This window comes from Macaca fascicularis, chromosome 1 (genome assembly GCF_037993035.2).
Source record: "Macaca fascicularis isolate 582-1 chromosome 1, T2T-MFA8v1.1".
Classification (NCBI taxonomy): Eukaryota; Metazoa; Chordata; class Mammalia; order Primates; family Cercopithecidae; genus Macaca; species Macaca fascicularis.
The window spans coordinates 191,370,897-191,394,643 of NC_088375.1; the positions used below are offsets into that span (position 1 = coordinate 191,370,897).

General features: G+C 45.0%; 2 protein-coding genes across 33 annotated transcripts in view; one reads left to right on the plus strand and one right to left on the minus strand.

Annotated features, from left to right (window-relative positions):
• Window positions 1–17,484, minus strand: part of SZT2 (SZT2 subunit of KICSTOR complex) — a 63,366-nt gene extending 45,882 nt beyond the window's left edge. For 15 of the 28 annotated variants that reach the window (XR_012421326.1, XR_012421334.1, XR_012421335.1 and 12 more), the window contains exons 1-4: window positions 17,396–17,484; window positions 3,930–4,079; window positions 3,474–3,647; window positions 2,697–2,867 (exon numbers count right to left, since the gene is read on the minus strand). Coding sequence is in view for 21 of the 28 variants with exons in the window: in XM_015437230.4 (XP_015292716.3) it covers window positions 2,697–2,867; window positions 3,474–3,647; window positions 3,930–4,079; window positions 17,396–17,422 (522 nt within the window). In the remaining 7 variants the exon portion in view is untranslated. Of the gene's footprint in view, window positions 1–756; window positions 945–2,696; window positions 2,868–3,473; window positions 3,648–3,929; window positions 4,080–7,471; window positions 7,595–17,395 lie in introns of those variants that run through there. The other 13 variants (XM_005543666.5, XM_065523873.2, XM_065523863.2 and 10 more) reach the window with 12 other exon arrangements.
• Window positions 17,485–17,586: 102 nt separating this feature from the next.
• On the plus strand, window positions 17,587–23,437 carry MED8 (mediator complex subunit 8). 5 transcript variants are annotated; one of them, XM_074009883.1, is made up of 8 exons: window positions 17,587–18,139; window positions 18,962–19,080; window positions 19,736–19,880; window positions 20,385–20,525; window positions 20,713–20,794; window positions 21,157–21,405; window positions 22,277–22,337; window positions 22,830–23,437. In XM_074009883.1, exons 3-8 carry the CDS (start codon window positions 19,878–19,880, stop codon window positions 22,930–22,932), a joined length of 639 nt encoding a protein of 212 aa, XP_073865984.1. In that variant the 5' UTR covers window positions 17,587–18,139; window positions 18,962–19,080; window positions 19,736–19,877; the 3' UTR covers window positions 22,933–23,437. The 5 variants fall into 5 exon arrangements, with proteins under 5 accessions (XP_073865984.1, XP_005543722.2, XP_073865978.1 ...); XM_005543665.4 differs by having other exon boundaries at window positions 17,587–17,629; XM_074009877.1 differs by lacking the exon at window positions 21,157–21,405 and having other exon boundaries at window positions 17,587–17,629.
• The last annotated feature ends 310 nt before the right edge of the window (window positions 23,438–23,747 follow it).

Here is a 23,747-nt window from a genome sequence, read left to right on the forward strand (position 1 = left end):
AAGTGTTAGGATTACAGACGTGAGCCACTGCGCCCAGCCAGGATACATCTTGAGGGAGCTACAGATAAAATGAAAAGTCTGGCTCAGGGCGGCCAAGTGGCCCTGGGGCTTAACTGACGAAATCCTCTCCTTCCCTATAGCTGCTGTCCTTATTCAGGCCTCCTCCTCTCACCCATGCTACAATAATCTTCACCTATTCTCCCATCCAGACTTTGTCCCCAAATCCATCCTCCATATTAGCCACAAAATACTGTGATCTTCCCAGTGTACACATGTGATCTTGTTACTGTCCGTTTAAAACTTTCAATGGCTCTCCACCACCTATGACTAATTATTTTGATAGCTAACATTTGCACATTTTCTATGTGGCAAGCACAGTTCTAAGTGCTTGACATGAATTAATTCAATCACCATATGATATAGGCAATGTTAATATCCCCATTTGGAGAAAGGACACAGATGCACAGAAAGGTTAAGTAACTTGCGAAGGACATACGACCAGTAAGTGGTACAACCAGGAAGCAAACACAGGCAATGTTGATTCCAGATCCAGTGCTCTTATTCTTCACACTGAACTCCCCCATAGAATAAAGCACAAAGTCCTTAGCGTCACATTCATGGCCTTTCATAACCAGCTCCCACTTATGTCTACAGTCTCTTTACCATCCCTTTCCACATTCAAATTTTACTCTGTTGACACTGAATAATATGTAGTTCCCTAAAATACCTGTGATTGAGAGTACAGGTTCATAGTACCATGTATTTGTTTTTGCTGGTCCCTCTGTCAGAAAAGTCCATTTCCCCTTCTTTGAATGGTTAACCTCAATTCTTTCTTCAAAACTCAGTTCAAATGCTGCTTTGGGCCAGACACAGTAGCTCATGCCTGTAATCCCAGCACTTTGGGAGACAGAGGCAGGTGGATCACTTGAGGTCAGAAGTTCGAGGCCAGCCTGGCCAACATGGTGAAACCCCGTCTCTACTAAAGAAAAAAAAAAAAAAATTAGCTGGGCGTGCTGGTGGGCACCTGTAATCCCAGCTACTTGAAAGGCTGAGGCAGGAGAATCGCTTGAACCCAGAAGGTGGAGGGTGCAGTGAGCCAAGGTTGCACCACTGCACTCTAGCCTGGGCAACAGAGCAAGACTCTGTCTCAAAAACACAAAAAACAAATGCTGCTTGGTCTGAAAGATTTCTCTGTTGTGGCCCCATGCTTGGTTGGGTGCTCCCTCTTGGTGCTCCAATAGCACCTGAGTCATCTTATCGGTGCCCTTATCACATTCAACTGCAATTACCTCCCTTTAATATCTGTCTTTCCCACTAAACTCTCAACTCTTCCCATCAGGAGAAAGACAAGATCTGATTCATCTGTGTGTTCAGGACCTGCTCAGGCCTGGTATAGATCAGGCTTCATTAAGTGTTTGCCAACCTGAACCAAGTTTTGAGTGATTATCTAACATCCATGCTCTCCCTGCCTTGGCTATCAGTGCCTGCAAAACCTGGCCCCCATCTGGGGATGCAGCCCACAACTGACAGTCCTAACAGCTATACTAGGAAAGCACTTTAAACTAGCGCAGAGGGTTGGCAATCCCTGCCCTGAGATCCAGGTATGCACCAATTTTGTAGATATATGTTTCAGACCCTTAGATCCTGTTCCCAATACCTTCTCTCTCAAAGCCAGTTCGATAGCTAAGGTGACAATGCAGCCATCAGGGACAGTTTCAGGGAAAGCCTTTACCAATGAGTTAAGGGTGGTTAAAAGCAGATGAGGGGAAACTGAGCCAATGCTTATCTAAGTCAAAAACAGATATTCCAGTAACAGACTTGGCCATTCTCCAAAAGGAGTGTCTTGTGATAGCCTCCTTGAGTGCTGGATAAGCCCTGTAATTATCTGTGTGGTCAGTATTATACCCAACAGTTCACATGGCCCTCAAAAAAACAAATGACCCACACTGGGCGTGGTGGCTCACGCCTGTAATCCCAGCACTTTGGGAAGCCGAGGCAGGAAGATCACCTGAGGTCAGGAGTTCAAGACCAGCCTGGCCAACATGGCAAAACCCCGTCTTTAATAAAAAAAAAAAAAATAATAAGCTGGGCCTGGTGGTGAGTACCTATAATCCCAGCTACTCGGGAGGCTGAGGCAGGAGAACCACTTGAACCCGGAGGGCAGAGGTTGCAGTGAGCCGAGATTGTGACATTGCACTCCAGCCTGGGCGAAAAGAGCAAAACTCCGTCTCAAAAAAACAAAAACCAAAAAAACCAAAAAATGACCCTCCTCTATTGTTGAAACCAATTATATTTCTGGGTGATTTGCTGTCTTTGAAAATCACAAAACTCTTCCAAAAGACCATCTCCTGAGGGTACAGCACATCAGCAAACCATCCAACAGAACTAAAGGAGAAGGGGGGAACAGAGAAAACAGACATCCAGTTGTCAGAACCAGAGATTTATAGAAGTGGTGAAAAAGGCAGTTGTCCAATCAACACCAACTGACCCAAAGTCTATGGGAAAGCCCTTTAAGTCCAGAGGAACTGGTTCTTCTCAAGAGGAGACAGACTCATGAGAATGACTAGAAAACAGGTTCAAGAAGCCAGCAGAGCTGGGGATTTTGGGGACAAACAGCAGAGACAGGATAAGGACTTGGTCAGAGGACTAACAGAAATTTGGTCTGAGGGTACAAACTTGGAGAGATGATGCAATACCTGGTGGGACTGCAGTCCAATGATGGAGGAGTAGGCCTGGATAGTTATGTAGATTTCAGGCTGGAAGTCGATGCAAGATCCAGGCACTCGGAAGGGCCGAAGCAGCCCGCCTAGGCAGCGGGACAGGGCATGGAAAACTTCATCAAACAAGATCTCCCCTGTGGAATCATCCTGAGGGCAGAGAAAGAGCGCTCAAGGGCGTCCAAAGGCAGCCTTAACCAGAGGGCAGAAACATGCAGCTTCCATGGGTCAGTAGGACCCTTATCTTATGGCTGATCATACACCCAAATACAGTGCCATACATGGAACAGTTTCTGGGATGTTTTTTGGAAACAAAAACAACAAAACCAGGGTCTTGCTTTCTTGCCCAGGCTGGAGCGCAGCGGCCTGATCCTGGCTCACTGTAGCCTCGACCTCCTGGGCTCAAGCAATCCACCCACCTTAGTCTCCCGAGTAGCTAGGACAGGTTGCATGCCAGGATGCCTGGCTCATTTTTGTAGTTTTTATAGAGAGGGAGTTTTGCCTTGTGGCCCAGGCTAGTCTCGAACTCCTGAGCTCGAGCAATCAGCCCACCTCGGCTTCCCAAAGTGCTGCGATTGCAGGCATGAACCAGCACGGTTGGCCCAGTTCTGTTTTTAAACACCCACCATTCCTTTATAAGCCTGTCTTCTCTCCAAAATGGTAGGCTGGGACCATTTTTCACTTCCCCACAGGCCTTTCCCTCTCCTCACCCCCCACCCTATCCTTTCTTCCCACTGTCTCCCTTCAATCCTTTACCACAATGCCAGTAGATGGGCTAAGGTCCAGCTCAATGACAAACCGATACTGCCAAGCCAGGAAGGTGACTCGGGTGGAAGGTACAAGGAGGAATGGCCTTGGGACCACTGGTTCATCTGGTTGCCACCCAGGGGGCAGGACACTGAGGACTTCCAATTCCTGTTCAGACTGAAGCTGAAAATTAGGATGGTAAGAAAAGGAAAGGATCAGGGAAGTACCCCTTTCTTCCCAGGACCTGCCTTCTATATCCCAAATGACACATCAATGGCTCCACCTCCTTCAATCTAATCATATACTCTTCCGCTCACTCTCTGGAAAAATTATTTTTTAAAATTTCCATCATCTTGTAGGCAGTCCCTTGCCCTAACCAGACTTAGAGCCCTCAGAGTTAGTCTCCCTCCCTGTCTGTTTCCAGCACTCTCCTAAAAAACAGATCCTTTTGGGCTGGCGTCTCACATCTTTTGTGTGTCTAGGGCTCACCAGCACCTCCTGGGATGTGGCCTGCACAGTTTGATGCAGATGATTGAGGAACCAAGCCAGGCGAACATTTCGGGAGATTCGATAATCCTTTTTCATTAACAGGAACACCTGCCCAGCTTCTTCCACCTGGGAACAAAGAGCCATTAACACATCTTTAAAAAATGTCACCAAGTACCTGGAACACACAGATCACTGTACAAGTAACTTGCCCAAGGAACTCACCATCTGTGAGAGGGAAAGCAGCAGAGGTGAAAAGGTTACCCCAACCTCCATGCAAGGTTTTCTTGGGGAGTCAATTCTCAACTCTCTGTTCCTGTTTGCTCGATACAGACCTCCATATAGATGAAGTGACCCTTCCATATTGTTTCCACAAAGTTTATGTGAGTTTCACCTATAAACTATAAGATTTTGAGGGCAAGGGCTGCGTCTTGATTCTATTTTTGTGCCCCTGTGCTTGGCAAATTGCTACAAACAGAGCAAATACTAGGACAAGTCCCTAATACATTACATGAATGCCAGATAGTTACTCCTAACAAATCTTGATAACAGCAGGCACTGAAGACATTTTCACCGAAGGAATAGCAAGCCTTCCGAATACCTCAAAATCAAATCTGTGTGGGTCACAGTCCCTATCTCTGCACTTTCAGTTGTCAGCCCTCTAGTTCTTGCCTCCATTGCCTCACAGGTAGCCACTTCAACAATGCCCTTGCCCATGTCCTTGTCCTTCCACTACACAAGTCCTGTCAAATCTTATCTCGGGATGAATTTGACATTTTCCCTTATCCATACATATACTATGGCAGCTGCGCTTGGACAGAAAGAAACTTGTCACCTTGCCAGCAGTGCCCACTCTAGCAGGACTTTGCCAGTCCTCTGAATTCTCCTGGCCAGCAGTCTTTCCTGTTCCCCACAGGAGGTTTTCCAATCCCTCAATCCCCTCCCAGCAGATAAACTTGCCCACAGTTCACAAAGGAAACAGGTCAACTGGTCTGAACTCCCCAATGTCTCTTCCTGATTAATCCTTATCTGTCACATTCCTTACTCCCTTTCTCTTGTCTGTCCTACACAAAATGGCAAATTTCTCCTCCTGTGTCCCTGATTAATGAGGGGAAGAACACCAGGTGGCAAGAACTGAAGAGCAGGTAGTAGAGGAGAAACAAACAGAAGTTAATAACTGCCTGTTGAGAACCATGATGTTGAAAGAAAGGAAGAATTTTTTTTTTCCAAAATGGGGAAATATGCATGGAGAGAAGACTGAAAAAGCCCTGGAAAACAATAATGAAGAGTTTTTGATGTCAGAGAAAAGAGTGGAGAACAGACACACAATGGCTGTGAAGTTGTAGAGTCTTTCTTCTGCTCCAAGACAGAAGAAAAGGGTAAAAAGATACAGAAAGAGGTACTGGAAAGTGATAAGGATGATAGCAGAAGACAAGAAAGAGGAACTCACATTTATTAAGCACCTAAAATATATGCAAAAGTACTCTGTAAAAGAAAAAAAAAAAAGGGCCAGGCGCAGTGGCTCATGCCTATAATCCCAGAACTTTGGGAGGCCGAGGCGGGTAGACCACCTGAGGTCAGGAGTTCGAGACCAGTCTGGCCAACATGGTGAAACAAACCCCATCTCTACTAAAAATACAAAAATTAGCTAGGCGTGGTGGCGGGCACCTGTAATCCCAGCTACTTGAGAGGCTGAGGCAGGAGAATCGCTTGAACCCAGGAGGTGGAGGTTGCAGTGAGCCAAGATCACACCCCTGCCCTCCAGTCTGGGCGACAGAGTGAGACTCCATCTCAAAAAAATAAAATAAAATAAAAAGTAAGAAAAAAAAGTACTCTGTAGAGGCCAAGTTCAAGAATTTCAGGTTCGGAAAGTCTGGGTTTGAATCCCAATTCAGCCTCTTATTAGCTGTGAGACAGTGGGAAGGGTGTATCACCTCTTTAAGCTTCAGTGTCCTCCTTTGTAAAATAGAGATAATTACAATACCAATCTAAAGTACTGTTCTATGGAGCAAGGAAAATCATGCATATGAAGTGCTCAGTACAATGCCTGGTAAAAGTTAACAATAACAGCTAGGCATAACGGTTCAAGCCTATGACCCCAACACTTTGGGAGACTGAGGTGGGCAGACCGTTTGCACCTAGGAGTTCAAGACCAGCCTGGGCAACACAATGAAACCTCAATTCTACTACAAAAAACACAAAAATTAGCCGGGCGTAGTGGCTTGTGCCTATAGTCCCAGCTGCTCTGGAGGCTGAGATGGGAAGATCACATGAGCCCAGGAGGTCGAGGCTGTAGCGAGCCATGATGGCACCACTGCACTCCAGCCTGAGCAACAGAGTGAGACCCTGTCCAAAAAAAAAAAAAAAAAAAGAGTCAACTATTACAGTTAACTATTACAACACTATACCAGGTTCTTTTTTTTTTTTTTTTTTTAAGACACAGTTTTGCTCTTATTGTCCAGGCTGGAGTGGCACAATCTCGGCTCACTGCAAACTCCGCCTCCTGGGTTCAAGCGATTCTCCTGCCTCAGCCTCTTAAGTAGCTGGGATTACAAGCGCCTGCCACCAAGCCCAGCTAATTTTTGTATTTTTAGTAGAGACGGGGTTTCACCATGTTGGCCAGGATGGTCTCGATCTCCTGACCTCGGGTGATTCACCAGCCTTGGCCTCCCGAAGTGCTGGGATTACAAGAGTGAGCCACCACGCCCAGCCTATACTAAGTTTTTTACATAAGTAAGCTCATTCAGTATTCACAACAAAACATTTAACAGGAGAAAACAGAGGTCCAAAAAGTTAAGTGATTTAACATAAGTAGTAGGTGTAGGCTGAGAAGTCAAACCAAGGCCTGGTGAGCTGCAAAAGACCATCTACTGAGAGTGACAAATCGATAAAACTGAGGTCTCATGAGCATAAAAGATTTAGTCACGAAAAGGAACACAATGTGGGTAATTAGCAAAAAGGATGTTTTGACATAATCAGAAAGATAAAAAGAGAAGTTAAATATCAACATGTTGTGATTGCGTATTATATTATCTCTCAATAACATCTAAAATCACATCTTAGGGCCAGACACTGTGGCTCAGGCTTGCAATTTCAGCACTTTGGGAGGCCAAAGCGGGCAAATCACTTAAGCCCAGCAGTTTGAGAACAGTCTGGGCCACATGGTGAAAGTCCATCTCTAAAAAATAAAATACAAAAATTAGCTGGGCATGGTGGTGAGCACCTGTAGTCCTAGCTACTCGGGAGATTGAGGTAGGAGCATTGCTTAAGTCTGGGAGGTTGAGGTTGCAGTGAGCTATCATCATACCACTGCACTCCAGCCTGGGCAAAAGAGCAAGATTCTGTCTCAAAAAATAAATTTAAAAAAATAATAAAATGAAATTACACCTTGGGAGATACTACTCTCAACACTGTGTTGAGACAGGCCCTGGCTAGGTTTTTGGATTCATCCTTTGAGTGAGTTTAAGCTACTAAAGGGATTCCACAAGACAGTAACATTACATTTGCATTTAAAAAATTACCTCTGGTGGCTGGGCACTGTGGCTCATGCCTGTAATCCCAGCATTATGGGAGGCTGAGGCAGGCGGATCACGAGGTCAGGAGATCAAGACCATCCTGGCTAATGCAGTGAAACTCCGTCTCTACTGAAAGCACAAAAAATTAGCTGGGCGTGGTGGTGGGCACCTGTAGTCCCAGCTACTCGGGAGGCTGAGGCAGGAGAATGGCATGAACCCGGGAGGTGGAGCTTGCAGTGAGCTGAGATCCGGCCACTGCACTCCAGCCTAGCAAGACTCCATCTCAAAATAAAATAAAATAAAACAAAAAAATTCCCTCTGGCTACTGTGTGATTCAGAAAGCACCCCACCGCTAACAACTAGGGGAGATGACAGTGGCTTTGACAAGAGCTACTCAAACTAGCCATTCTGTGAACTGTGTGAGACCGGGTCTTGATGAGATAATGCCAGGATGCAAAACCACCCGTCTTTCATTGTGAAAGTCTTATTACGGAAAACAGAAAGTTAGCTGAACAGTGAACTTAGTTGCATTTCAAGGGATCTTTAGGACAGGACAGAAAAGAATTGGTGATTCATTATAAGTCAGGACACAGGAGGAAAGTAACAAAAAGGAAGGTGTCAAGGATGATTAAAGTAGCATTGGAAACCAGTATGCTGCAAAATGATTGTTTTTTTTTTTTTTTGAGACGGAGTCTCGCTCTGTTGCTCAGGTTGGAGTGTAGTGGTGCGATCTTGGCTCACTGCAACTTCCGCCTTCCCAGTTCAAGCGATTCTCCCACCTCAGCCTCCTGAGCAGCTGGGACTACAGGCGTGTGCCACCATGCCCGGCTATGTTTTACACTTTTAGTAGAGATGGTGTTTCACCATATTGGCCAGGCTGGTCTCGAGCTCCTGACCTCGTGATCCGTGCACCTGCACCTCCCAAAGTGCTGGGAATACAGGCGTGAGCCACCGCACCCAACCTACTGCAAAATGATTTCTAAGTTAGCTACAAAAATTAGATAGTTATTCCTGACTACCACACCCCATCGAAAAGTTCCATCAAATTGTATATCTTATTGCCATGCTCCTAAAAGCAGAAAAGAGGTCTATTTATTGGCAAAGAAAGAAATCACGGCAATTACTTGCCCTTTCTTTCTCTGATCCTTGGTTTTAAGGTGGGATACTAAACCAGGCAACCTCTCCTTCAGGTTTCAGTTAGCTAGCGTGGGTGGGATATTATGTGTTGACTATGCTGGATCCTGCCAAAGTTCTTATCTAAAAAAGGATGTACAAGAGACTTACTGGAGTTTTAAAAAAGAATATTTTTGTTAAGGGATGGTTTGGGGCTCCGAACATTATCATAATAGGAAGGCTATCCTAATTCAGCAGCCATTCATTTATCACTGTATTTCCAGAGCCCAGTGCAGTCCCTGGCACATAGGATGTTCAATAAAATTGTGCTAAATAAGTGAATTTGCTATGGTTTTTTCTCCCCACCACCACCTTCTCCCCTCTCACTATATGTTCTAAGCAAAGCAAACTGGACTTTTAAAACTAATCATAATTAGTACAGCTTTTCTCAAGATGAGATCATCTTAACACTAGTGTCAATACTACTTTCCTTTTGTTCTTTGGTATTAAATACTTTTTTTTTTTTCAGATGCCAGCCCGTTTCAGCTACGCAAGGAGAAACCAAGGAAAAGCGTTTCGGCCACATAAGGCCAGGGTTAAAAGGGGAAGAGCACGTGGTCATGGGTCAGCACTGTAAGGACAGAGTTGGGCACGTGGTCACCTCATCTTCTAGGACTAAAATCATGGCAAATCTAGGTTTAATAAATGAACCTTTCCATGACTGTCTGCACTAAGTTAGGGTCCTATGTTGGGCATTCACACAGCACTCTGTATTTTTTCTTCATGACACCTGCCAGAGTTTATAATTAAGAATTTGTAGGGGCTGGCCGTAGTGGCTCACACCTGTAATCCCAGCACTTTGGGAGGCCAAGAGCTCGAGACAAGCCTGGCTAACGTGGCAAAACCCCACCTCTACTAAAAAATAAAAAAATTAGCTGGGCATAGTGGAGCACATCTGTAGTCCCAGCTACTCAGGGGACCGAGACAGGAGAATGGCTTGAACCCAGGAGGTGGAGGCTACAGTGAACCAAGATTGCACCACTGCACTCCAGCCTGGGCAACAGAGCAAAACTCCATCCATCTCTCCATCTTAAAAAAAAAAAAAAAAAAAGGCCGGGCGCGGTGGCTCAAGCCTGTAATCCCAGCACTTTGGGAGGCCGAGACAGGCGGATCACGAGGTCACAAGATCAAGACTATCCTGGCTAACACGGTGAAACCCCGTCTCTACTAAAAAATACAAAAAACTAGCCGGGCGAGGTGGCGGGCGCCTGTAGTCCCAGCTACTCCGGAGGCTGAAGCAGGAGAATGGCGTGAACCCGGGAGGCGGAGCTTGCAGTGAGCTGAGATCCGGCCACTGCACTCCAGCCTGGGCAAAGAATTTGTATACTTTAATGTTTGTTTCCCGTATAAGTCTGAAGATCTAGTGAGGTAGAGGCCATCTCTATATATTATTTCTCTCTCTCTTTTTTTTTTTTTTAGATGGAGTCTCGCCCTGTCGCCCAGGCTGGAGTGTGGTGGCGTGATACAGCTCACTGCAAGCTCTGCCTCCTGGGTTCACACCATTCTCCTGCCTCAGCCTCCCGAGTAGCTGGGACTACAGGTGCCTACCACCACGCCCGGCTAATTTTTTGTATTTTTAGTAGAGATGGGGTTTCACTATGTCAGCTAGGATGGTCTCGATCTCCTGACCTCGTGATCTGCCTGTCTAGGCCTCCCGAAGTGCTGGGATTACAGGAGTGAGCCACCACGCCCGGCCTTTTCTTGTTTTTTGTTTTTTGAGATGGAGTCTTGCTCTGTTACCCAGGATGGAGTGCAGCGGTGCCACCTTGGCTCACTGCAACCTCTGCCTCTTGGGTTCAAGTGATTCTTCTGCTTCGGGCTCCTGAGTAGCTGGGACTATAAATACGTGCCACCACATTCACTTAATTTTTGTATTTTCAGTAAAGGCAGGGTTTTGCCATGTTAGCCAGGCTGGTCTCGAACTTCTACCTCAGGTGATCCACCAGCCTCAGCCTCCCAAAGTGCTGGGATTACAGCTGTAAGCCACCACACCTGGCCTATACATTGTTTCCTGCTGTAACCCTAGCGCCTAGCACAGTGCCAAGACATACTAAGTGTTCCAATAATAATTGTTGAATACATGTATGAACAAGGAAAACTAATCTCACAAGCTGTATTTATTGTTTCCAGCTATCTTTAATTTGTTACCAATAATTTCTAATTTTTTACTCTTCTATGAACATGGTTTTTGTTGCTGAAGAGTTCCTGTCCTTTATTCACTTCATCTTCCAATCATTTATGGAAAAAGTAAGCTATTCCATTTTTGGAGTTTTTCCTTTGCTTCCAGAAATGTTGTTTTTACCATGTTTTCACTAGTATCTTCTTTTTTATTGTTCCTGGAACCCTGAGGGAGTGCAAATGGGGGTTCTAACAGATTTGCTTTACGTTCCATTAGCTTTGTTTTAGAAAGAACAGTGTTACAGAAAGAAAGTGTTGTGATTTGATAGCTAAGACTCTGGGTGAGCTTCCTCCTGTATAAAAATACCACCTAGCCCAATGATGTGTGAAAGCACCTTGTAAAAAGTAATGTGTATAAATGCACAAATTAGTAATAACAAAGTGTTGCTGTTTACCTCGCTTCTTTGAATCAGAAGTCCTGCACAGCCATTCACTTCAGTTTTTTTTTACCCCATACCTGTTTAGTTGGCAGAGTTGGGAATGTCTTCACATAGAGCCAGAATCTGTCTTTTTGATAATATCTTGAAAGCTTAAAATCTGTTGTCTTGAAAATATCTAACCCACTTTTTGTTTTACCTTCTAAGGCCACACAGGGAGAATCTGACCCTCTGCCAAATGAGAGTCTATTAAACACGTGATGACAGCCCCGAGTCTTTGCTTTTCTAAAATAAACATCTTTTGGGTTCTTTAAGTATCTCTCAAATGGCATGGTTTCAAGTTTCCTCACTATTTTATATCTTAGATTATGTGCCCATGAATGAATTCTGGCTGGGCTACTTTACAACTTAAAATGTGGGGACCAGAATGGAACATAATACTCAAGTGAGATCACAGATTCAGATTCTCCTACATTATACTTGCTCAGGAAACCTCCATGACTTTCTCACTTGTGCTGCTGTCCAAACACATCTCCCATTTTATCCTCATGCAGCTGGCTTTTTTGGACACATAAAATTATTCAATTAGTCCTGTCACATTGGATAAATTCAGTCTATTATTTTACAGTAAAGCTTAGAGTGTTGTTTCTTCTTCTACTAAATCTCTCCAGTTTGATTTCCATGCTAATTGGTTCAGGGTGCTATCATGCCCTCACTGAACTCCAAAAAGAACAAAGGCAAGGTAAGCATGCATGCATTCACTCAACAAATATATGAAAAGCCTGGTACATGCTAGGCACTGGGCTAGGTACTAATGATACAACGAAAAGCAAAAACATGCATTTCCTGCTCTCATAAAACTTACTCTATAATGAAGGACAAAAACATTGATCAAATAATCACTGTAACTACTGTATAATTACACACTGAGTAAGTGCTCTGAAGGATAAGAATGTGGTTCTACAAAAACAAGTAACAGCCAGGTGCAGTGGCTCATGCCTGCAATCCCAGCACTTTGGAAGACCAAAGTGGGCAGATCACTTGAGCCTCAGGAGTTTGAGACCAGCCTGGGCAACATGGCAAAACCCTGTCTTTACAAAAAAATTATGAAAATTAGCTGGGTGTAGTGTCATGTGGCTGTAGTCCCAGCTACTTAGGAAACTAAGGTGGGAGGATCGCCTGAGCCCAGAGAGGTTGAAGCTTCAGTGAGCCATGACTGTACCACTGCACTCCAGCCTGGGTGACAGAGCGAGACCACATGCCCCATTCCCTGACCTCCCCCTCCCCACAAAAAAGCAAGCAAGTAACAAAGTAACCTGATTCAGGCTAATACCTTAAGAGAAAGTGATGCTAAAGGTTGAGCAGTGTTTGTTAAGTGAGGAGAGAATGGGGATAAACGAGATGGAGGACACAGACTACTAGACAGCTTTCTTTCGATTACCAGTTAGTAGGCCACTGAATTTTACTACTGTACAGCTTCCATTTTTCCCACCTTTCCTTGAACGTTATTTTGAATGATGGACTGACTCTCCAAAGGCACAATGAAGTCTAGTTCATCAATCAGTTTTTACAGAATCCACCTTCCTGAAATCAGGAACATTTGCTGAACATTTGCCTACCCTTCTTGCAACATGCCCCTTCACATATGATCCTTCAAAGCCAACAACTATATTTTCTTTTTCTTTTTTTTTTTTTTGAGACAGAGTTTCACTCTTGTTGCCCAGGCTAGAGTATAATGGCGCCATCTTGGCTCACTGCAACCTTTGCCTCCTGGGTTTAAGCGATTCTCCTGCCTCAGCCTTCAGAGTAGCTGGGATTACAGGCATGCACCACCACGCCCGGCTAATTTTGTATTTTTGGTAGAGATGAGGTTTCTCCATGTTGGTCAGGCTGGTCTCGAACTCCTGACCTCAGGTGATCCACCCACCTCGGCCTCCCAAAGTGTTGGTGTTACAGGCATGAGCCACCATGCCCAGCCCAACAACTATATTTTCAAAACATAATTTCTAAGTTCTCTTCACCTTCAAGATGTAATTTATCATAACTAGAAGACTTAATAATTTAAGCAGCTAGAATGGTGTTTTTCAAAGTGCGATCCAAGGACCAGCTGCATGAATAATCACCTGAAGTGCTTATGAAAATACAGAGTTGAGTCCCAGGCACCATCCCAGACCAACTGAATTAACAGTTGATGGGCTCCAGACTGGGTGCTGCGGCTCACACCTGTAGTCCCAGCTACTTGGGAGGCTGAGGCACAAGAATTGCTTGAACCTGGGAGGCGGAGGTTGCGGTGAGCCAAGATCACGCCACTGCACTCCAGCCTGGGCGACAGTGCAAGACTCCATCTCCAAAAAAAAAAAAAGAGTTGATGGGCTCCAGAATCTACATTCTAACAAGGTCTCCAAGTGATTCTTCCACGTTAACACTTGAGAATCCCTGGATTAGTTCTCAGAGCATCCACACTCACATGGAGCTTCAAGTCCTCATATTAATCCCTCTTGAGTCTAAAGTTCATTACTCTTGGAATAGTCTCGCAACGTAGACAAAATAGTTTCGGAGTCAGGGACCTGGATTCAAATCTGGTTCTATCATTTGCTATCTAGGTGACCTTGGACAAGTTACTTAATTTTTCCAGGCCTCAGTTTCTTTATTGATAGCATGTGGATAAGATTATCTTCATAGGGATGTTGTTGCAATTAAACAGGAGGGGAAGGCTATCATTCTTTGGAACATTTATTGAGGCCTACATACCATTTATACCAAGATGAATAAAACATTACCAGGCACTGTGCTGCATACCATGTATACCAGGATGAATGAAGCATGGTCCATCTCATTAATTTGTTGCTTTGTCTTTTTGTACCTGTCCCTTTGTGATTAAGGTCTGATTTGTTTAGCCTTTTCTAACCCTTGTGCTGTCTTTTGTTAACACAGTCCCACAAAATAATGAGGATTATTTCCCCTCTTGAACTGGTTAAACTCTTCTTACCACTATACATCAAAGTCCTGAGCCTTTAACATGGCCTCAAGCTGCATCTTCTCCAGCCTTATCTCTCATCAATTCCCACTCAGTTAAATGCATGTATTCCAGTGTTACAGCACCTAGGATCAAATGCTTGTTCCGCTGATTATTAACTATATGGCTTTGGCAGAGACTTACACTCTCTGTGCCTTAGTTTCCTCATCTGTGAAACTGGGATAATAAAAGTGCTTATTTTCGGATAATTTTTGAGTATCAGATGATACTCAGGAAGCATTCAGTAAGTGCTAGCTATTCTCATTGTCATACTGCATCCACACTAGGAGTTGCTTCCTCTTAGTTCTCTGAAGGCTCCAATGGGCTCCTTCTCACCTGAAGATCTTCACTATTCCCTTTGCCTGCAACGCTCTCTGCCTCTTCTTTCAGACAACTTCTACCTATTCAGGCTTCAGTTTAAATGTCATTCTTCTGAGTCTTCCTGATTCACAACCACTTCTTAACAAGGTAGGTTGAGAACCACTGTTAAACACCCTAATTCACTCCTTTACAGCACTTATTATCCTAATTCAATCCTGTTTTCTCCATAAAGATAGGGACCATGTCTGTCTTACACTGCTGTGTATCCACCCTGATACTTAGCACAATTCTGACTCATACCAGCACTTGTAAAATATTTCAAGTGCATGATGAATGAATGATTTCCTAAATCTGACTATACCTAATCTTTCTCTCTTGGGATCCTAACAGCCTCTAAAAGTCAATCACTTTATCATAGGGCAGAACTCTTCAGTCTCTTTACCATGTGATAAAATTTTCAGAAATGCAAATCAGGAACTTAAAAAATGCTCAACTTAGGCCGGGCCCACCCCGCCTGTAATCGAGCACTTTGGGAGGCCAAGGTGGGAGGATGACGAGGTCAGGAGATCGAGACCATCCTGGCTAACACGGTGAAACCCCGTCTCTACCAAAAATACAAAAAATTAGCCGGGCATGGTGGTGGGCGCCTGTAGTCCCAGCTACTCGGGATGCTTAGGCAGGAGAATGATGTGAACCCGGGAGGCGGAGCTTGCAGTGAGCCAAGATGGCGCCACTGCACTACAGCTTGGGCAGCAGAGCAAGACTTCATCTCAAAAAAAAAAAAAAAAAAGCTTACCTTTTGGCTGAGACTCCCAGGATTGTGTGTCTTGACTTGAAATTACTTTAGATCTGTACTGCTCTATATGGTAAAGACTACCATATGGGGCTACTGAGCACCTACAATGCTGCTAGACCAAAATGGATGTGCTATAAGTGTAAAATACAACACTAGATTTTAAAGACTTGGTACCAAAAAAATGTTAAATATCTCACAATATTTTGTATTTTATTACATTTTGAAAATGTTGGGAGTTTGGGTTAAATATATCTTTAAAATTTATTTCATTTATTTTTTTATGTGGTTATCAGAAAACCTAATATTACACACATGGCTTGCTTCAGATTTCTACAGGACGGTGTCGTTCTAGACTATCTGCCTAAAAGGTAGGTTGTATTTCCCCACAACATCCCTCCACGTCCTTTCACTTTCTAATGAAACATCCTCTAAACTGTTTCATAGTTTTTCTTGTATTAATATTTCTGATTGATCTTGACTGATATTTCTGATGCATGGGCTATTTTACCACCTCTGTGAACATGACTATTTTAAAAAAGGCATGGTTTCCCACCACCATATTCAACATTGGGTCTTATCACACCAAATCCCAGTGAACAGGAGATTTACCATTCTGTGGCTACTTTATTATTTATACTATGAACAATATGGTTAAGAACACAAGGACTGGAGCCTGGCCATCTGTTTTGGAGTCCTGATTATAATATTTAACAGCTGTGTAACTTTGTTACTTTTTTTTTTTTTTTTTTTTTTTGAGACAGAGTTTCACTCTTGTTGCCCAGGCTGTAGTACAATGGCCTGATCTCAGCTCATCGCAACCTCTACCTTCCCGGTTCAAGCGATTCTTCTGCCTCAGCCTCTTGAGTAGCTGGGATTACAGGCCTGCGCCACCATGCCCAGCTAATTTTGTATTTTTGGTATAGACAGGCTGTCTCCATATTGGTCAGGCTGGTCTCGAACTCCTGACCTTAGGTGATCCGCCCCTTGGCCTCCCAAAGTGTTGGGATTACAGGTGTGAGCCACTGCGCCCAGCCTACTTTGTTACTCTTAATATCTCTGTGCCTCAGTTCCTAAACCAAAAAAAAGGAGATAACAGTGTCCACTTCATAGGGCTGACAGAATTGATACTGGTAAAGCGCTTAGAATGGTGCCAAGCATGCAGTATGTATGCAGTAATGAATACTATTTGTATCATTATACACATCTCTCACCCTTTCCACCTACTAATATACTGGCACCTTTCCTAGTGGTGGTGTTTTATCCAAATCTGAGATTTTAAGCTCAGATCTTCTAACTCCAAATTGCTACTTCCTGGATGAGTGGCATTTGAGTAAGGTACTAAATCTTTCTCATTTTTCAGTTTTCTCCTCTGTGAGAACGCCATCTTCCTTGCAGAAGTCTGAATGACACAATGTATATAAGGTTCCTTGCATGTTCCTTAGCATCTAATGAATATCTCATATCCCCTTTCTGGTTTATTACATGTGATCCTTACAACACACTGTAAGACCATTTTATAAAGAAGGAAACAGGATCGGGGAAGACTCGCCTGAGCTTGCACAGATTAGCTACATGACAGCGCCAATATTGGAGCGAGGTCTCAGTCCGACTCAAATGTTTTTTTCATGAAATTAAAGCTGCTTTTCTAAAAGCATGGGCCCTAGAACTAAATGAATTCATGCTGTTTACAGCATTCCAATGCCTAAAGAAATACAAAACCCGGCAAACTAAATCTACTGCCGTGTTGCCCATTGAAACTGCAACAGAAAGTCAAAATACAAATTTTGTTAATACCACTATCATTAGGTCAAAGAGTTGACGACGCGGATGACACGTCAGTAAACAAAACAAAGCAAAAAGAGTTACTCCTTTAGCTCCCCGAGGAAACTGCAGACCGCGTCCCATAGTCCGCAGGGGTACCATAGTCGGGCCTTCCGGGCTGGGCTGGTCCCTGCCGAGGCTACGCAGCCCGGCCACCCCCAGACCCAGAGGAGGCCAACGCCACGCCTGCCCGCCGGACCCTCCCCCTCGGATCTCAGGGCCCAGTGCTGCGTCCGCCCGCCCCTCACCTCCGGCTCGGGGCGCTCCGAGGCCATCACACAAGCCCTCCCGCGCCGGCCCGGGCCCGTGTGTTCCACTCTTGACCCCTGACCTGGCTACCTCGGCACCCGGAAGGAACAGGAAGTGGGTGGGAGGGCCGAGTTCCAGTTTTCTGATTGGTGGACGAAGCCTTCTCAGAGGCGTTTGCTGACAGGAAACCGGAAGTGGAAATCGTTGCAGTCGCCTCGGCCGCCGCAATGCAGGTGAGAGCCGCGTTGGGAGTGCTAGCGGCTGGCCAGCTTCGGCTACAGGGAGCCAGAGTGGGCTGGCTAAGGAGAATGAAGAGTTGGGACTGAGAAAAGAGGGCAGAACCCACGGCTGATAAGGGAACGTGGGTTGGGGGGCGAGGTTAATTGGAGAGGGAGCGGCGCAGATGAGAGGTGGGGGTGGAGCTCGCCTGACAGAAGGCGGTCGGGCTAAATCCGGAGGGAGGAGGCAGCACTGACTTGCTTGGCGTGGGAAAGGATTAGGTTGTAATACGGGGAGGCCGAGATGCAGTCCAAGGAAGACGGCTCAGGAGGTGGTGGGTTGGCTCAGGCCCTGTCCTAAGCTGCTGGATGGAGGCTGTTGGATGCCGATATAGCAGGGGATCTAATTGGAAAGAAGCCCAAGCAGTGAGGGAATTGTGGGCCGCGGTGTCCGAAAGCTAAGCAGCTTGTAATGTGAGGCCATGGTGGAACCCAGGATCAAGTTCCTGTCAGGCACCTTAGCAGGTTTGCAAGACAGTTTTGCATCACTCTTCCCAGCCTGTGCCCTATAGTTGTTAAGGGTGAAGAAATGGAATAAAACAGGATACCACCGATGGGAAGGAAATGCTTTGCAGACCCCCGGCATTTTAATTTGTTTGTTCAGTGCTTAGAAGCATGTGCGGTTTTGGTTTTCATTTGTCACTTAGTTTCCTGCAGCTGGTAGTCTCAAGAAATGTTATTGGGTTGACCGAGCTTGTGAAAGAGGCACGGGAATATTGACACAGAGATAGATGGGTGCATATTAATTCAGCGAGGAGAAGGTTGAAACATGAAATGATGAGAGCAGATGGAAAGCTGGAGTGGTTGGTGGGGGGAGGGAAAGAGGAGAGCAGGGCTGGTATTCAGAGAAGTCTTCATGAGTAGGCAGATTTCCCAGAGACTGACAAGAGAGCCAGGCTCACAAATGCTAGGATGGAGGAAGCTGGAGTGCATGTGCTACAGAGGTGCACATGAGATAATGATCTGGCATTAGGTTTGTCGAAAATGTCTCAATGAGGGAGTGTAGGGTGTACCTAATACAGAGAAAAACCAGGCATAGATTAGGAGCGGATGGGAAAAAGGAATCAGTTGGTGGAAGTACTTGGGTCAGGCAAACGGTTGAAAGGTCTCAGGGTTGATGCTGTCTATAACCCAAATACCACAGATAGGAAACAACCTGGTTATCCTATGCCAATGAGATCCTGTTACCTGACTGGTGTTTGCACACCATCTCCTTGGCTTTTCAGCCCTCCTTTCTATGTGTCATACTCGTTTATCTGGGTAACCAACCTGTTCCTATTGGTGCAGAGAGAGGAGAAGCAGCTTGAGGCATCATTAGATGCACTGCTGAGTCAAGTGGCTGATCTGAAGAACTCACTGGGAAGTTTCATTTGCAAGTTGGAGAACGAGTATGGCCGGCTGACCTGGTAAGGGTTGCCAGGGCAAGCTAGGGAGGGCTTATGGGTGGGGGGGCCTAGCCTTCTGATGAATAGGACACTTCTAATGATGTAACCATTTATCAGTTTACAAACATCTTTTGATTTGGAAAGAGCTGGGTTTCGTAACATTTAGCAAGTGGCTTCCATGGCAAGGAAGTAGAGAAATGCTCGGTTTCCTAACCCAAGTTCATTATAGCTTTCAATTCTTACCCTTTGACTTCTCTGGTGAGGAGGTCCTCCTATTACAGCTCTATTTGTGCTGGATCTCTTGCCACAAATATGGCTGAGTCCTTTAGATCCAACCTACTCTGAAGTGTGGATCCTATTTCCAGGCTGGAAAGAAGGATTTTACCGGGTTTCTGAAGTTTTAGTTATAACAGTATAGTCCTATTTTGCCACTGTTCCTCACCTCATTCAAACAATGAACTGGATTTTTTCTACATCTGTTTCATAAACTGAAACTATGTCCCTCTTTCATAACCCTGTCATCCTTGTTAGTTTCTTCCCACTTAGGCTAGTCATAGGGCTATGAGACTTTTGGGGATAAATCCGAGTGTTCCTAGCCTGAAGGAACTAGGACTATTTTACTAAGAACCACCCAAGGAAGGGGTGGAACATTCTGACACCTGCTTACTGCCAACAGGCCATCTGTCCTGGACAGCTTTGCCTTGCTTTCTGGACAGTTGAACACTCTGAACAAGGTCTTGAAGCATGAAAAAACACCGCTGTTCCGTAACCAGGTCATCATCCCTCTGGTGTTGTCTCCAGACCGAGATGAAGATCTCATGGTAAGAGCAGAAAAAGAATACAACTTGGGAAATTAAGGAGTTTTTTAGGCTTCTTTACTATTTAGGGAAATTAAGTTCTTAGCTGAGAACTTAGAAATAATTTTGGAGGCCTTGCTTTTTGTTCTTCTGAAGGTGGGAGAGCCACTCCCAAATAGTGTTGTAATAACCTGAGGGGTATGTCACCAAGGCTGGTACCTTCCTTCTCCAACATCTGTCTCAAGCCACAAAGTCTGCCCTTTGGTGACTTTGTCTGTTTCAGTCTTTGAAACGTGGCAGACAGTGATAGTTTAATTTGCCTCTAGGTCTGGTAGAGATAGGGATGTGAGAAGACACAAAAAATGAAGGCTGGAGTAAAGGAGATTGTGTCCTAGGAAACTAGATATTATGTCTTAGGTTGTATTTTCCTTGAAAATGCACTGTTTGCCTGTGGATGGGACTGTATATCAGGCCAGATAGAATCTTCTTGGAGTGCATAGTAGGATCAATAAAATCTGTGTGTTGCAGCGGCAGACTGAAGGACGGGTGCCCGTTTTCAGCCATGAGGTAGTCCCTGACCATCTGAGAACCAAGCCTGACCCTGAGGTGGAAGAACAGGAGAAGCAACTGACGACAGATGCTGCCCGCATTGGTGCAGATGCAGCCCAGGTTGGACTGAGTCACTGCCTTGCTGCCCCATCCCCATCCCATCATGAGAAGCTAGGCATTACCATTCCTGTCTAGTAGGGATGCATAGTTGGTTGCACCTAAGCTGCTTCTGGCAGAACCCAAGGAATAAATTTGTCCATATCGTTTCCTAGTTACCCTAATCTCTGCACAAATTTGTGTGTTACAGAAGCAGATCCAGAGCTTGAATAAAATGTGTTCAAACCTTCTGGAGAAAATCAGCAAAGAGGAGCGAGAATCAGAGAGTGGAGGTATGGTGGACTGGTGGCAAAACAGAGAAGGAGAGGTATATAAGATCACTGGAATGGGAATGGTTGTTTCGAGAGTAGTGAAGTTAGGACACAAGAGTGAACTGCTTTAGGGTTTGCATCCATTCTGTTAGCCTTTTGTATTTAAGGCCAACCCTGAAGCAGTGGAGGAAATGGGCAAAGTAAGAAGAGAGAATTCTGAGATAGGCTTGGGGGTCCTCTGGCTCTTTTTATGGGCTGTGAGGGAGTCTAGATGCTGCTGAATTCAGAACTCTAAACCCTGGCACTCATACTGGTCTTCCAGCTGCCACGTTCAGTCCTGCATCAGAAACATACTTCAGGATCCCCACTTACTTTTTCTTCAGGTCTCCGGCCAAACAAGCAGACCTTTAACCCTACAGACACTAATGCCTTGGTGGCAGCTGTTGCCTTTGGGAAAGGACTGTCTAACTGGAGACCTTCAGGCAGCAGTGGTCCTGGCCAGCCAGGCCAGCCAGGAGCTGGGACGATCCTTGCAGGAACCTCAGGATTACAGCAGGTGCAGATGGCAGGAGCTCCAAGCCAGCAGCAGCCAATGCTCAGTGGGGTACAAATGGCTCAAGCAGGTCAACCAGGTAAGGTGGCAGGGGTTGAAAGGAAGCTGACTTTGAGCAGGGGAGCTGGAGGGAATAAGCTAGATTATCTGGGCCTCCAGCATCTCTAGACCTAGAGATTTTCTCCATTTCTCCTTTGCACTGTGACCCAGGAAATAATTTTCAGAAGTAAAAAAATCTCATTTGAGACTCTGCATAGGCACCAGAGAGTGAGGAAGAACTTTGAGTAACAGAAACTGCTCTCATTTCCCATCTCCATCTCACATCTCTGTGTCAACTATCCTTCGGTCCCATTTATTCTGGTATTAGATATGTTGTCAGTGTCTCTTCTTAGGTAGAGAAATCAGTGGTCAGATCTTAAGACCGTTTGGTAGGTGCATTAGGAATTGACACGCAGGCCAGTTTTCCAGTCCTACATGTATTCTTTTCTCTGTATCATGCCTCTCTTGCTCTTGGCTTCCTGCTTTCTCTCCTACTCATTTTTAGAATAGTCTATATGGAGGCAGCTAGAAGAGTTATTTCCTCCAAGCTGTCTAGGAGAAGGGACAATTAAAACAAAGATTCTGCAGTTCTTATGATATTAAAAAAAAAAAACAATGAGAGAAAGTACTCTTTTTACCTGTGACATTAAATGGGGGTCACACAGGTTTAGCTATCTTTTCTAGGAGTGGATGAACAGACTATTCTCCCATATCACTTCTTTCCTCCTGGGCACCTTCAGGGAGAGAGCTGGGTGAAGAACCATACTTCTGACCTTTGTCAAACAAGGTCAGATGCTACAGAGGTTCTGAGATGATAAAGGAGGTGACAGAGGGAACCTGAGATACCACATTTCTGATTTGTCGTGAAAGTCTTACCTTGCTTGAGATGTCTTTCTTCATGTTCCTTTCAGGGAAAATGCCAAGTGGAATAAAAACCAACATCAAGTCGGCTTCAATGCATCCCTACCAGCGGTGAGTGTGGCTGGCAACCTCGACTCCCTGGTGCTCTTTGCAGAGTTGGGCAGTGAAATTATCTTTTGCTCAAGGCTCACCTAGATGGGTACAATAAAAAGAACATGGGCTTTCAGCAACAGACAAATCCCACTTCCACCACTGACTAGCTGTGTGACCTTGGACAAGTGACCTAATTTTCTGAGCCTGTTTCTCATTTGTAAATGGTGATAATACCTACCTTATAGAGTTGTTGTGAGGATTAAAATGAGGAAATGAATGTAAAGCACTTAGCACAGTATATGAAATAATGGGTATTCAATAAATGATAGTTTCTACAGATCCTTCTCCCCACCACCCTCCACAGTCCTTGATCCAGAACTTACCCTGATCTGATACTGCTTCATGTCAATGGTGAGCTGATGGACACAAGATCAAATAAGGCTTTGCTTATTTCATGCTGCCAAAAACTGTAGCAACCTCTGTGTTCTTAGAGGCACACTGTCTTTGCAGGCCCTCCTGCCTGGTTTTCATTCTGGCTGTCCCTCTAAGGTGCAAGGTGAAGAAGCTTCTGGGTCAGGAAGAAAAAAAAAATGCCCGCCTACAGCTCTGGTGAAGCTTGGGCCTGCTGTCCTTTCTATGCTCTGAAAAGCCAACTTGGCTCTTACCTGGCAAATAGTCATAAAGTCCCCTATTCTTTACCCCACCCTTATCACACGAGGCTTTCTCAGGAAGTGGCTCTGCCAGGCAGGACTATGTGGGAAAGGGTTTTTTCTTAGCACATGAAAAAGCCCCTTCCCCTGGACTCGTGTTTCTTATTTTGGAGGGAGAAGGGAATTGCACTTCACACTGCCATCAGGGTTTAGTTGACCTCATAATGGTGCCCAGTTTCTCGACTGGCCAGGATGGCTTTCCTTCATTTCCCTAAGCCTGTGGCCCAAATGGTGAACCAGATTGATGGTGGGAGGGGGCAACCCCCACTGCTTTTATAAAGTTGAACAAAGTGAATTTAGACATTCAGGCTAATCTGCCTTTCTTAGTACTTGTTTGTCGGCATGGGCAGGGGTTGAGTCAGCAGAAGTGGACCAAAGGATTCCTCTGAATAAAGTTATTTAAATTGATGTTCACTGGCTCAGGGTTGTCTGACAGTAATTTATGAGAGCACTACATAGGGATCAGAGGCAATTTCAAGAGTGCTGCAAGGCAGTTCTAATTTGCTCTCCATAAAAAAGTTTTCATATCTTTAATTAGCTTTGATCTAAAAATCCTGCGACTTCCCTCCTGCTCATACCTTCCAGCTGCCTTTTTTCTGTTCTCTTCTATCACACACTGGTGCTTTGGCATTTGTTCAGTGCCAAACAAAGTTCTGCCAGGCTGTGGCAGCAAAGGACTGGAAAAGTGGTCCCAGATGTCACATCTGTTACCATTCCA

What these genes read in the sequence shown, in the direction of transcription:
- MED8 (XM_015437274.3), top strand. Translation starts at nt 18,725, where the DNA reads ATGGGAAAAAGGAATCAGTTGGTGGAAGTACTTGGGTCAGGCAAACGG. An exon ending in GAGTATGGCCGGCTGACCTG is followed by an intron (nt 19,081 to 19,735) that starts GTAAGGGTTGCC and finishes TACTGCCAACAG; the next exon opens with GCCATCTGTCCTGGACAGCT. An exon ending in TCAATGCATCCCTACCAGCG is followed by an intron (nt 22,338 to 22,829) that starts GTGAGTGTGGCT and finishes CTGTCTTTGCAG; the next exon opens with GCCCTCCTGCCTGGTTTTCA.